The sequence below is a fragment of the Coffea eugenioides genome, chromosome 3 (genome assembly GCF_003713205.1).
Source record: "Coffea eugenioides isolate CCC68of chromosome 3, Ceug_1.0, whole genome shotgun sequence".
Lineage (NCBI taxonomy): Eukaryota > Viridiplantae > Streptophyta > Magnoliopsida > Gentianales > Rubiaceae > Coffea > Coffea eugenioides.
The window spans coordinates 39,054,563-39,069,095 of NC_040037.1; the positions used below are offsets into that span (position 1 = coordinate 39,054,563).

At 35.2% G+C, this 14,533-nt stretch overlaps 2 protein-coding genes and 1 pseudogene across 2 annotated transcripts; all 3 read right to left on the reverse strand.

The window, feature by feature from the left end:
* Positions 1-352: 352 nt before the first annotated feature.
* Positions 353-2,906, reverse strand: LOC113766977 (polygalacturonase-like). The gene is made up of 4 exons (XM_027311139.1): positions 2,475-2,906; positions 2,074-2,363; positions 917-1,142; positions 353-580 (listed from the first exon to the last, which is right to left on the reverse strand). Exons 1-4 carry the CDS (start codon positions 2,904-2,906, stop codon positions 353-355), a joined length of 1,176 nt encoding a protein of 391 aa, XP_027166940.1.
* A 2,941-nt stretch (positions 2,907-5,847) lies between these two features.
* On the reverse strand, positions 5,848-7,689 carry LOC113766570 (annotated as a pseudogene).
* A 3,511-nt stretch (positions 7,690-11,200) lies between these two features.
* Positions 11,201-13,750, reverse strand: LOC113766571 (polygalacturonase-like). Its single transcript, XM_027310747.1, has 4 exons — positions 13,310-13,750; positions 12,277-12,566; positions 11,892-12,120; positions 11,201-11,419 (listed from the first exon to the last, which is right to left on the reverse strand). Exons 1-4 carry the CDS (start codon positions 13,748-13,750, stop codon positions 11,201-11,203), a joined length of 1,179 nt encoding a protein of 392 aa, XP_027166548.1.
* Between the last annotated feature and the right edge of the window lie 783 nt (positions 13,751-14,533).

Genomic DNA, 14,533 nt, shown 5'->3' on the forward strand with positions numbered 1-14,533 from the left:
GGACAAGAAAGAGGTAGAGAGGAGGAAGAGAAAGGGGAATTGGACCTTTATTTGTGTGTGGTATGTGCACTTTTTTTTTTTCAATCTATTTTGTGGGAAAACATCATACATATTTCTAATATCAAAAACAAATTTAAAGCAATAATAAGAGACACTTCTCATTATAATTCATTAAATGGAAGGTCTAACAATTGAGATACACATCTTACTCGTCTTAATTTGGAAAAATAATATCAAATTAAGACAAGGTACAGCTCTCCAAAAAAAAAAAATCCCACAATCCGTAGCTTAAAATTATGCACATAAAATTGTGATTATGTATCAGTCTTGCATAAATTCTTTATCATCAGATTCAGAAGCAACTCTTTGGAAAGACTGCGCCGCTTTGTCTTCCGATTGCATTGCTACAATAGGCCACTGTTGGCTTGTAAAAAGGGTTCAAGTAAGTGAGTTTTATGTCCTGTAATGTGATTCCACTGCACGGATTGCTGGAACTACAATCGAACTTCACTGCTTGTTGGGTTGCTGAAGTGCCTTTTATGTTTCTGTAGATTACTTGACTAACTTTTACTCCAGAACTCTGTAGTACATCCACACGCACACACACACAATTAAAGAAAACAAAGAAAACTTTAGAAATGAAATGAAAGTCAAATGTTATGAATGACTATTTTCGTCACTTTGACACTTTAATCCAAATCATGAGAGGGGTTATGTATAGCTTTTGAAACCATAGGGGGGTTATGTAGAAAAATACTAAACCACAGGGGGATAAAATGTAATTTGCCCCTTTTCTTTTTTGGTTAAACTAAGCAGCTAGGAGTATGTATTAGGTATTTGATGGGGAGTCTGGTGTTCAATATCCAAATCAATCCCTAATGGAAGGTGAATTAGAGATCTGTAATTGAAGAATTACCTGATGTGGGCAGCTGTTATCTGGACAATACTTCTGATCAATGATGATGGGATATGCAACACTTCTCATTATAAGGTTCTTGAAGAGGAGACTTCTTGCATAGCTACCACCTGGTTTTGCCCATGACTTTATCCTTACCCCATTCTCTGTTTCGGTGAAAACGGAGTCGGTGACTGTCACATTTTGGACTCCAGCTTCATGGTAACTATTGCCCAGACTACCAATGCTGCAGCGAGATAAATTATTTCAACTTAGTAAAATTGAGGTTACTATAAATGTAAGATGCAAGAATCAGATGTACTCTCATTAATTACTTTCTCTTCGGTTGGTTGTAACTTTTAAGAATTCAGATACTCTATTAATTCAGTTTCTTTGGTGAATAATGTGTTTGCCGGTTGGGATCCATGTGTTTAAAAACAAGTTATTTGCCCCATGGTGCCTTGAAAAACTCAATACTCCACTAAACTATAGTTTGAAAAGCTCATAAGAGATTGATTAGAATTGTACAAATAATTAAGGACAAATTACACTTTATCCCCTGTGATTTAGTTTTTTTACATAATTCTCCTATAGTTTTAAAAGCTATAAATAACCCCCTCATGATTTGAATTAAAGTGTCAAAGAGATAGAAATGATCATTCGTAACGGAGTCATCTAAAATATAAAAAATACTCTTATATAAAGTTGAAAATTATTTATTAACCAATGAGGGTTTTGTGTATATTTTGAAAATCATAGGGAGGTTATATGGTAAATCATTAAATCATAAGGGGGTTATATGATAAAATATAAAAATTATACGGGATTAGTGTGTCATGTATTTATAAGGGTAATTTCGACATTTTTAAAAGTTCCGTTACGAATGATTATTTCCGTCATTTTGACATTTTAATCCAAATCATGAGGCGGTTATGTATAGTTTTTTGAAATCATAGGAGGGTTATGTAGAAAAATACTAAACCACACGGGGTAAAGTGTAATTTTCTCAATAATTAATTAGTACATAATTGACCGGCCAATTGACCATCATAGAATCAGTGGCAGCAGAAAGTACTGAATCAGGAAAAATGTAATAGCTAGACAACTCCATGGAACCTGATCATCTATTCTTATTTGGCTCATGCAAATTGAAAATGCACGACAATGTCTATTTTTACCTGATTCCATGTCCAGGGCCACAGCCAATATTTGAAATCCACAGGTTCATGGTGCCAGGACCAATTGATATGCAGTCATCGCCTGTCTTGATGGTACCGCCCACAATTGTGACACCCGTAGATGATTCCACATGTATGCCGTCTGTGTTGGGGCTTCCACTTGGGGCAGTGATTTTCAGATTCTGTAACTTCATATTGCTGCTGTGGTCGATGCCAATGTGAATTGTCTGGCTATTATATGATGTCAATCCGCTTACCAATACATCGTTACACCACATTAGCATCATCGACTGCATTCAATTTCACCATTGTTAATCAATCAATCATAAAGAATTGACTCAATTAATTTCCACAGGCCAAATGTGTCAAATCAAAAACAATTCTTTGATCAGGAGACTTACTCTTGCTCCAGCCGGGCAATTGTTGCCGTCCTTCCTACAAGACCAAAATCCATTTCCCCGGGCATCGATGGTTCCACCACTGATTGTCAGCCTACTGACCTTATAAAACAAAATCCAGAATCCAGAGTTGCCAATGACATAATAATTATCAGGAGCAACAAGAGTTCCATCTATTTGGAACTGGATTCTACTCCTACAGGGCCCTGAGAAAGATACCGCTCTAATCAAGAAATTCCCTCGGGGCACGTAAACTGTTGCCGGGCTAGCTGAGCTGCAAGCTGACATCCAGGCCCGGAGAAATCCTGCCGTGGAATCTGTTCTCCCATCTCCCCTGGCACCAAAATTTACTACATTGTAAGCTGCAATGAGGGGTGAATAAAGGCTGAAAACGGAGAGAAAAAGTATCCCTGAAATGCAAATAGGATTCGCCATTGTTCAGCCTTTCTCAGACAAGAAGTGAGGAAGGGGAAAGGTTGATGGATATTAATTCTATGTCAAGTTTGAGAAGATTGAAGAAGCAACCTCTGATTATTTATAGTAGTACAAGAATGCATTGATTAATGTAGGTGTTTAAAATGTTAAACCTGTTAATCCCACGTCATGTACTCAGAGATGTACGGTGGAATTTGGGTTTAGATTCTTTATCGGGGCAGATTAAGCAAGGTATTAGTATTGTAATCATGAATTTTTATCTGTTAATATATACTTGGGAATTTAAGATCCATGATTAACGCAGGAAGCACCAACAATTTAGTCTCTTGAACATGTGACTGACGTTGTCAATCTGTTGTGATTAAGATAGATAATTATAATGATAATATTTTCTGTCTTCCGTTTCAAGAAGGGGAAAAAAAAGGTCTTGACAAACAATTCAAAGACATTGAATAGGCATTTCATGTATGCTACTCAAGAACAGAGAAAATGATATATCTGCATGAACTGATTGTTAATCAATTCTCGCCTGTTGAAAACACTCGTTCAACCTTGATTGATTGATTGATTATCTCGATTGTATACATTGAATTTAGCCTTGCCATATTAGCTGAATTGATTCTTGTGTGTCCGATACCAATAAGCAAAAGCTTTTTCTACCTAGATGATCATTTTCTGGAATTGTATACATTGAATTAAGCTTCCTGTATTAGCTGAATCCAAATTTTATTTGCAAATTGATGTCCTCCACTTAATTTATCTGAAGATCAACCAGATAAGCCAGGGTATGTGCAATTGAAAGCACTTCCTCTAACCTCACATTTTGACGCTTCGATTGCACTAATGATAAGGGTGAAGGCTCATTTTCTAGATTTTTGATAATATGACACTTATACATAGAATTGATCTTTCCTACTTAATACGTGTATTTTTTAATCACTAGACTTAATATGTGTGTTTTTTGAATCACTAGCAAGTGCAAAATGCATAATATATGTGTATAAATTGAATTTCAAATTTAAGTGGAGGACTTATGTATGGTTATGTATATTTACGAAGGATTAATCATTTCTACACTGTCAGTACATATATACAATAACAAATTGAGATATATGTTACATCATTTCAATATGCAATTTGAACACTAAATTTTGCACGTGTGATAGGCATCTAAACTCGCTGGTGTATACACTGATTCTGAGCTAAAGGATATATTTGTTTCTGCACCACCTATGGCTCATGCAAGTGTTCATACAACGTGATATCTTAATGGCAACCGCAGACACCGGCGGGACTCTAGCTGCTGGGAACATATTCGCTAATGATTAAGAAGGAATGACAGATAAGATGTGAGTTTCTTACAAGAAAATCAGAAACATGATCATGTAAAAGCAACGTAATTTTGGGGACATTTGGATCATTATACTTGGTCAGGTATCCGATCTAAAAGCTTTCAAAACAATAAAACTATTGTTGCATATGTAAAGGATATAAAAGATCAGTTATTGCATGAGACTCCATATTTTTTTTTGTCGGTGGTTTCTTTGTAATCTCATTTTCCCAATTCTCCCTTTTGATTTCTTTGTTTTACAATTGATTAGTGACATTTTCAACCTATTTTATTCCATTTAATGGATTCTTCTTTAGACATTTTTCCTTCATTCTTCTAAATTTATTGTAAAACAATAAAAGACTTTGATTTCTTGAGTATTGATAGTTAACTTCTTGAACAACAAGACTTTAGTTTCCCTAGATCAACAAGACTATTTCAGTAAACATATGTGAATTAGGGGAAGTAAAGTATCTCTATTGCAAAGATAACTATCAAAGTCAGTTGGTTTTTAACCAATTCAAGTAATGTACTATAGAGTTGATGATATTCTAAGATATATATATATATATATATATATATAGGGTGAAAAGTATAAATGACAAATAGTAAATCACCATCCCAACAAGTATCCAAAAAGCATAGGCAACTATTTCAATCAAAGAATCTAAGACCTGTATTAAAAAAATCTAACAAGCACTGGAATTCGCATGTAAACACTTAGCAACCTCGAAAAATGCAAAGTTTGAAGATCGAAAACTAAATATTGTTCAAATGGTCTTCAGCAATTCGCTTTTCTACATTTTGACGAGTGGTTACAATTATCTATACTAGTATTAAAGGCACACCCAATGTGTGTGCAATTAGAAAATAATTCAAATGAATCAATTTTGTATAACTTTTGTTTGTTACATACAAAAAAATTTGTGTAAAATTTTCATGAAAGACCTTTGGTTTATATGATGATAGTAGTTTGGTAGTTACAATACTTAGGATGGTTATAAGTAATTATATTGTCAAAATGTGATTAGGTGATTAAGGTAAAAACTAATTTTTATAAGGATAAAATTGAAAGTCCAAAAAACGACAAAAGTGTTTGCATCAACTATCATCGTTCACGCATTATACATTGTATAGATGTCGTACACATAATACGCATGTATATGTACATGTACAAATGAGTTTTCCATAAGGAGGAGAAAGAAGCGATAGGAGAAAATTAGGAATGGAAAGAAATCTTTAGATATAATATGTAGTTGGCACTTCTCATCATATATAAATGGAAGGCCTGATACAATTATGTTGAAAAGCTCACATATCTAATTAATTGGAAAAATGAATAGTCCAACTAAAACCAGGTAGGGTGTGTGATTGTCCCCTGTTCCCTTCCCCGTATCCCACATCGGTTTGTCCAGGGTGTGTGAGTATAGTTATAGTCTCCTCAGTGGTACCAGAAGTTACCGGCTTTTGGTATTACTGTGGGTTTAAGGTTAGAATTATTCTTGTTCAACTTTGAAAAAAAAAAAAATTAAAACCAGGTAGAGCTCTCCCAAAAAAAAAAAAGGACTGAATTAAGCATAAAATTTATGTGCATAAAAGTTGGGGATCCATTTAGAAACAACTCTTTGGGAAGACAGAGCCTCTATGAGTTCCCATTGCATTGCTACAATAAGCCACCGTTGGCCTGTCAAATATATAATCGGTTGGAGTAAGTAAGCTTTATGTCGTGTAATGTGATTCCTCTACATGGATTACTGGAACTGCATTCGAACTTTACTGCTGCTTGGGTTGCTGATGTGCCCTTTATGTTTCTGTACGTTACTTGACTAATCTTCACTCCAGACCCCTGCAAAACCATCCGCCCGAGAAACTTAAATCATTTCTTGAAACCTAGGAATATCAAGCTAGATGAAATTGAGCCTGAACAATATTTTGCAAGGCAGTTCGAGGCGGTGGTGTTTGTGGGATTGCTTACCTGACGGGGGCAAACATTATCTGGGCAATATTTTTGGTCGATGATGATGGGATAGGCAACATTTCTCATGATCAAATTTCGAAAGTGAAGATTTCTAGCGTAGCCACCACTTGGTCTTGCCCATGACTTTACCCGCACTCCATTCTGAGTTTTGGTGAAAATGGAGCTAGTCACGGTCACATTCTGCACTCCTGCTTCATTGTAACTATTGCCCAAGCTACCAATACTGCACCAAAAATCAACATAGAAATTAATCCAAAAATGCGCAAAACTTGGCTTCTCCTAGCCAGATATAGAAATTAACTAGCTAGAAAACTTCAGTTGGTAAAGGGTCACACTTAAGGTGCTTCTGCTGCTACTGTATTATGTGATTTTGTAATGAGGGTTAGATACAATTGCTTGTAATTATCTTACCCTTATGAGTTTCAATCATGTTGTTCAATTTGTGATTTTACCTAATTCCATGTCCAGGGCCACAGCCAATTCTTGAAATCCACAGGTTCATGGAGCCAGGGCCAATTGATATACAGTCGTCACCCGTTCTGATGATGCTGTCCAGGATTGAAACACCAATTGACGATTCAACATGAATGCCATCTGTATTGGGGCTTCCACTCGGGGCAATGATCTTCACATTCTGTATCTTCACATTGCTACAATGGCCTATAGCCATATGCATTGTCTGGCTGTTCACCGATTTCAATCCGCTCACCAGTACATTGTTACACCAAATTAGTGATATTGACTGCATTGTTCGAATTTTTTTTTTATTAGTCGTAGTTAATCTGCATTGCCCGTGATTTCAAACTAATATTTACAATAATTTAATTACAAATATTGACTAAACAAAAACTGAGATGCGATTAACACAAACGCTGAGTATCTAAAAAATCGGATTCAAATCGTCTTTTACTTTGTTTTTACCATAGAGTTGTGTCACGTATCAACATTTTTTTGCTTTGATTTTCCTGTCTACAAACGTGTATGGATTGATATAATTAGCATATTAGATTGTTAGAATATTTGTGTAGATATGTACGACTTACCCTTTCTCCAGCTGGGCAATTACGGCCATTCTTCCTGCAAGCCCAAAAACCAGCTCCTCGAGCATCCACAGTTCCACCATAGATTGTGAGCCTACTGACCTTATGAAACAAAATCCGGAAGCCCGAATTTCCGAGTGCACGATGATTGTTTGGAGCAACAAGGGTTCCATCTATCTGAAACCTAATTCTGCTCCTGCAGGGGCCTGAAAATGTGACAGTTTTCATCAAGAAAGTTCCACGGGGCACATACACTGTTGCCGGCCTGGCTGAGCTGCAGGCTGACATCCATGCCCGGAGGAAAGGCAACGTCGAGTCTGTTTTCCCATCTCCCCGTGCGCCAAAATGTACCACATTATTAGCTGCAATATTTGGAGTGAAATGGCAAAGAATGGAGAGAAAAAGGATTGATAGAATCGAAATGCATTTAGCCATTGTTTGATTATTAGCCTTTAAGGCAGTGAAAGTAAAAGAGAGATGAGAATGGAAATCAAGTTTGAGTAGATTAAGGAGTTAGTAAGCTTGAGATTATTTATAGTGCAAAGTTTGACGTGGATCTGTGGTCAGATATGTACTTGGAGATGTACGGCATGGAATCTGTAATTATTAACTATAATTAATGAGTTTAACATGCATAAACTACAATTTAGGTGACCGGCCTAATTAAACAATCTAGCGTGATCAAGGTCAACAGTAGAATGATATATGTACTTATATCAAATATTAATTGTTGAAAAAAAATTGACAACTTAAGTGAAAGACAATAAACAAATAGTTTAGTTGTATTAAAATACAAATACTTTTAAGAATGCTATGTAATTTTCAGCATCAATGTATTTGTATCTTTACAATTCTCTCGAATTTTTTCAACTCGAGGCGAATTCAACACCAATTTTTTCGCTCTTGTGGACTTAAGATCCATAATGTCTTTAAAATGTAGATCGTGGTTATAAGCTTGAAGATACAATAAATATTAACTATTGAAGTCAATGTGTAAGAAAATTCTTGCACTAACACAACATTAATCATAAATAGAATAAACTTATTCTACTATGTGCCTTAAGGGCACATCATAAGTAGTACTCCTTTCGTCCCATTGTTAATGTCATATTTCCACTTTTTGTTTGTCCCAAAATTTGAGCCACTTTGAAAAAGTCAAACCACTTTTAAAATTATTTTCCAGTTATACCCTTCTATTGAAAAGTCAAGATTGCACTAACCAATTCTGATGGATCCAGCCATAACACATCATCGGAAGTTATACTCTTCTGATTGTCTTTGCCTTTTAGTCAAAGTGACTTAATGGCAAGTGGTCCTCAACAGTTTGTTGTTTTACTCCACAAACAGAAAAGGGTACGATTGGAAGAGTCAGATAAGTGTATTCCCATAATGTTACTGTACATAAAAACTGTTTACCAAAAAGCGTCCCAAATTTTGGGACGGAGGGAGTACATAAAAAATATCATCACCCCCTAATTGCATTTGTTTTTGCATTGTAAATGATAACGCCTTTCAGATAAAATAAATATCATAGTTATTAAACCCAACCCGGGAAGGAACCCGGCGAAGGAGGTGGGTCAACGGGTTACTGGTTTAACCGGTGGGTGAGTGGTTGAACCGGTGGGTCACTACATATATTTAAATATTATATTTCATAATTATTTATATAAGATATATGATATAAATTGTAATAAATAATGCCATAACAAAAGCTCATTTAATTTAATTTGTTATAAAATAATTAATTCATATAAGAATCAATCAAATATAAAGTTATTTATTAATATACCAAACTTCAAGTGTAAAATTTTATCTATATTTAGTGTAATTATCTAGCTTATTTATGAATTTTAAGTGTAAAAAATTATTAAAAATAATATTTGTCTTTAAATGAATTATGTAATATGTTATTTTTGGAATCCATTTTATAACTTATAGAGTTTGGAGGGTAATAAATTTTTATTAAAAGATTCCAAATAAATTTGTTTTAGAGAAAAAAAGTTAGAATTGAAAAAACATTTATATATCATAATAAAGCTACTATATCAACATATATGGAAGTAGTTTGGTGGTAAGCAGGCGGTAGTGTTGGGGCAGAGGTCCGAAGTTCGAGTTCCAACAATAGCAATATAATTTTTCCACAAAATCCGGTTAGTGACAAAACCGGCCAAAACCGGCCGGGTTTCCGGTTTAACCTGGTTCGACCGCCGGGTCGTTGACTAAGTCAACGGTCTCTTTGCACAAACGATCTGATTCCAAACCCGGCCCGGTCCAATGACCGGTCCACCGGTTTGACCGGTTCGACCGCCGGGCCGGGCCGGGTTTAATAACTATGATAAATATACGTGTCACCTTTTGGGACAAGGACTCAGTGCTGTTGTATTTTATACGATTCTATCCAGTTGTTGTACGTGCTTAAATTTTTCATGTATAAATATACTATAATGTTGTACTGAATATATGTCAAGTGAAAAAAAAAAAGAAGAATATGTGTCAAGTATCTTGTTCTTATACTTCACTTTTATTAGGAATATAACAATATAATATATTTATACACCAAATAATATAAAAAGTATGACAACGGGATTGAATCATACAGAACTCCAACCGCACTGAGTCCTTTTTCTCACCTTTTATATATATATTTGAGAAGAACCCAAGATAATAAGGGATGGAAGAATTGTTATAGTGCAGATCATGAACCATAAGAAGCAGCACTTATATCGGTGGATTAGTAGATCTCTACGAGAAGTTTGACTTTTTGTACTGTATGATTGAAATGTGAGAATAGAATCTTATATTTCCTGTCTACATCTTCTATCTCATGCAACTGTCTCCCTAACGTGATGGCTTGATGGCAACCGAAGACAGGCGATTTTCAAGCTTTCTCCACAATTTGTCTACGTGTTTTTCTATTTCAACAATTTAATGTAAAACTAATTCATGTACAATTAGATTATTGTTGGGATACAACTAATTTCACAAGCCATGCTTTTCCACATGCTCCAATAAGCTGCATCTTCCTTTCAATATATATATATATATATATATATATATACATATTTTATGTCTCTTTTTCTTTTTTCAAGTGATTCTTTTCCCCTTTTTTGTTGTTTTATTAATTTTTTTCTTATTCGAGATTGTTAGGAGAGAAAGATGGGGTTTATTTCGCTAATTCATTTGTTTACTTTGTTTATAGGATAATTTTTTATACACTGTTAACGTTAATGTATACACAAGCAGATGTAGCTACGTGCCATTTGAAATTCACTTTGTACATAATTGATATACATCCATACCCGTTGTCGTTGACGGTGGATAAAAACTTAATCCTTATTTTTATAAATCCATTGGGCTCAAAGAAGTTTTACCTGTAATGAAAGATATTCTTTGGCCCAATGCTCTACTCAATTGCTCCTCTTATTGTGAGATTTGCCCTTTACCCCAACTTGTATTTGGATGATTTGCGCCTAGCTAATTGTCACCAATCAACCCCAAATACTGACAATAATTGATAGTGATTGTTGCAAAATATATTTTAGTAAAGAAATAGGAGGCCCAAAGTGTACTTTGTTTTTTTTTTTTTTGAGGTATAAAGTGCATTAATTAAACTAATAAATACTTTATATATATATATATATATATTTGCAGGACAAGGACAAAACAATTCCACTGGATACTTCAAAATCAAAATTCATTCCAAAATACGAAATCAGTCATCATAACCCTCCAATGGTATTGTTACTTACTACTCATCAAGATTCTTGCATGTCCAGGCGAACAACGAACATATGCCAACACCACAGGCCCAGCAAGATCTAATCTATATAAATTTGAAAGGGTCTTTTAGCAACGAGTGGAGCTCCACGTACCTTTCGACTCTCAATTTCATTTTTCTAGATGCAAAATCATCTGCATTTTTTTTTTTTTGACTTATGATCTTTGCCTACAAACAGCTTGCAGGCTCAAGCAAACCAAGTGCAGTTCCAGCAGCATTGGCACAAGATGATTTAGCTTTCTGATTTTTGTATGTCAACTTCACATTTTCCAATCTTATTCCGCTGCATGGATACTTCTTGCTACAATCAAATTTAACTGCAACTTCTGTTGCTGATGTTCCATGGATGTCGCGATATGTTACATCATTTATTTTTACGCCCGAAACCTGTCAACCCAAAAGAAAAATGAAAAAAAAAATATGTAAGGTTCAAGATATTTAGATATATCCAGAGGAAGATGTGGGGTATCCGATATTTGTTTTTCTTTGTTTTTTTTAAAAAAATTGAAAATTAACTTCGCGATCAAGTTAAATGCATTCTTGATAATGTTTAATTTTTCAAAAATTATAAAATTTTTTAAAAAGTACTCTAAAAGATACTCTAAAAAAAGTAGTCTTAATTTGTTTAATATTCAAAAAAATTTCAAAATATATTTTAAAAACTCTACTATTCTTAAATATTCCAAAATATTTTCTTAAAAATCCCAAAATATACTCTAAAAACTCTGCTACAGTAAAATTTTTCAAAAACACCCCCAAAAATAGCTAATCCAAACGGAGCAATTTCTAGAGGTGGAACAAACATTATTCCCCTTGTAAAAAGCCAAATGAATAATTTATTAAATTGGTAGGACTTTACCTGGCCAGGACAATTTATGTGACTTGGGCAATAATTTTGGTCGATAACAATGGGGTTTTGGACATTGATCATAGTGACATGCTGGAATAGGACATCCTTCACGAATCCTTTGCTTGGCCTACCCCATGACTTAATTCTTACACCATTTTGTGTATTCCTGAATTTAACTCTTTTTACTGTCACATTCTGTACTCCCTCTTCTTCAAAATCTTTTGCTAGACTCCCAATGCTGCAAAAGAAAAAACCAAAAAAAAAAAAAATTACCACGTGATAATCACTTTTATCAATGTTCCATGTTAGTTAATTGAATTAATCCTTACATAAAGAAGAAAATTAATCTCAACATGCATAACAAAAATCGTATTATTATCAATTTGAATTTTACCTAATGCCGTGGCCGGGGCCGCAAAAAACATTCTCAATCCACAAATTAGTGGTGCCAGGGCCAATTGAGACACAATCATCTCCTGTGCTGATCCTAGAGCTCAAAATTGCCACCCCAGATGAAAACTGGACGTGTATTCCATCCGTGTTGGGGCTGTTTCCGGCTGCCAAAACTTTAATCTTTTGCAACTTGACTTGATTGCAACCGATGAATACCAGGTGATACATTTGGCTGTTGAGAGAAGTGAGCCTGGTAATGGCAATGTTGTTTGAGTTGGTGAATCCTAGCGTCTGCATAAAGTGTTTTAATTGGACAAAAAGCGCTAAACTCAATTAATCAGTGACTTGCAAGATTCACACAATTTGCTAATCAACCATGATGTAATTACATTGAAAATTAATGTGGATTGACAAGCAAAATAGCAAAACATTTTTTTTTGGTAACCCGGAACATGCTCCGATTCGATCCACTTTGGACCCGAGCCGACACACTAAGCCGGAGGAGTATGCCATGACTCCAAGCCACGCACCCCAGCCGAGTCACGGGGGTTCAAGTTTAGGGTAAGATTCAAACCCAGAACCAAATGAGTCCTTAAGATTTCACCTACCACTGGACTATCCCCATGGTTCGAAAAAAAGTTAAAAAAAAAACAAAAAATTTTGTGTAACGGAAGAGATCCAAAAGGTCTAAACTATTCAGCTGCTTTTGTTTTGTAACCACCAATGAGGACCCCAGAAATACATGACATTAATTCTACAATGAAGGATAAAAAATTAGCGGTTTAATTTAATTTATTTCACACTCAAGTGAGAGAAAAGAAGCAGCTCAGCAAGATTTTATTAAAGTTTTACTATTTATTAGTTAGTCTTTGATTAAAGTCTGAAACCTCCCACTTCCCCCACTATCATCAGTTATGCTCATAATTAGCATCCGTCCATATGCTAAAAGGCCAAAACTGCCCTTCAAGATCTGTCACAGGTAAAGAAGCAACCAAAGTAAGACGGTGAAGGACAATTTGGTCAATTTGACATACCGTCGCGCCGCCGCTAGAACACCCATTCCCGGCTGCTTTGCAAGCCCAGAGACCAGCACCTCGAGCATCCAGAATGCCACCATGAATGGTGACTCCATCAACATTCTGAAAGTGAAGCCAGTAACCGGCATTTCCAAGAACTTCATGATCTGAAGGAGCCACAAGGGTACCCCGAATTCGAAAGTTTATGGCTTTATTCTTGCATGGTCCAGAGAATTGTACTCGCTTGACTAAAAACCTCCCTTTTGGTACAAGAATTGTGGATGGTTTGGAAGAGCCACAAGCTGCTGCCCATGCACTCAACAGAGACTCGGTTGAATCTGTATTCCCGTCAGCCTTTGCTCCCAATTCCAGAACATTGTACCTGCCCACAATGGCCATTGATTGATTTAACAAGAAGGAGAGAAATGTGACAACAAAAAGACCGATGGGCTTCTCCATTTTCACCTCTTGAGCAAAAACTTACAACTATCAGTAGAGAAGAGATTAGTAAATGGAGCTTCGATGATAAAGAGGTGAACGGTTGGGTGGGATATTTATAGTGGGACTTAGTGCAGCATAAAATGTGACTTTGAAGCACTTTGGAAGCAAAAGCAAGCAATAAACGCCAGAATTGAGATGGAAAGTGTGTAATTGTTGCAAGAAAACACTAAAAAGCATGCTGTTTCTTTGGTAATTACACTAAAAGTGTGTAATTGTTGAGATGGAAAGTGTGAAATTGGGGTTTTTGGCTGTTTCTTTGGTGAAAGTGCATGCTGGATTTGTGTTGCTAAGTCCTATGCGGACCAGTAAATTGGACTATACTTCCATCAAGAGACAAGTGGTATAAGACCTTGGATGCATTTATAAAATAAAATATAACTGCTACCAACACTAGCTCAATAGTTTTTGACTCAACTCTTAAGTTTATCTCGTGTACAAGGCATGAAGGGGGTTTAATAAAGCTGAAAACCAAAGTTTGAAACCTGAAAGACTAAATTTAAATGTAAAGTACTAATTTGCTAAGATCATAAACTCATATGTTTGATAATCAATTGCAATCGACAATGAAATGAAATTCTTTATTTTAACATATATATATATATATATATATATATATATATATATATGAGCCAGGACCTTTTATTGAGAGGGTTCAATGGTCAACTTTAACGTAAATCATGCTCTTAGATTTATATAAAAATATATATATACTATGCATTTTGAGTTAAAAGCAAATTCTTT

What these genes read in the sequence shown, in the direction of transcription:
- LOC113766571 (XM_027310747.1), bottom strand. Translation starts at nt 13,750, where the DNA reads ATGGAGAAGCCCATCGGTCTTTTTGTTGTCACATTTCTCTCCTTCTTG. An exon ending in GGCCCCGGCCACGGCATTAG is followed by an intron (nt 12,121 to 12,276) that starts GTAAAATTCAAA and finishes TTTCTTTTGCAG; the next exon opens with CATTGGGAGTCTAGCAAAAG. An exon ending in ACATAAATTGTCCTGGCCAG is followed by an intron (nt 11,420 to 11,891) that starts GTAAAGTCCTAC and finishes TTGGGTTGACAG; the next exon opens with GTTTCGGGCGTAAAAATAAA.
- LOC113766977 (XM_027311139.1), bottom strand. Translation starts at nt 2,906, where the DNA reads ATGGCGAATCCTATTTGCATTTCAGGGATACTTTTTCTCTCCGTTTTC. An exon ending in ATTGCCCGGCTGGAGCAAGA is followed by an intron (nt 2,364 to 2,474) that starts GTAAGTCTCCTG and finishes AATTGAATGCAG; the next exon opens with TCGATGATGCTAATGTGGTG. An exon ending in ATAACAGCTGCCCACATCAG is followed by an intron (nt 581 to 916) that starts GTAATTCTTCAA and finishes GATGTACTACAG; the next exon opens with AGTTCTGGAGTAAAAGTTAG.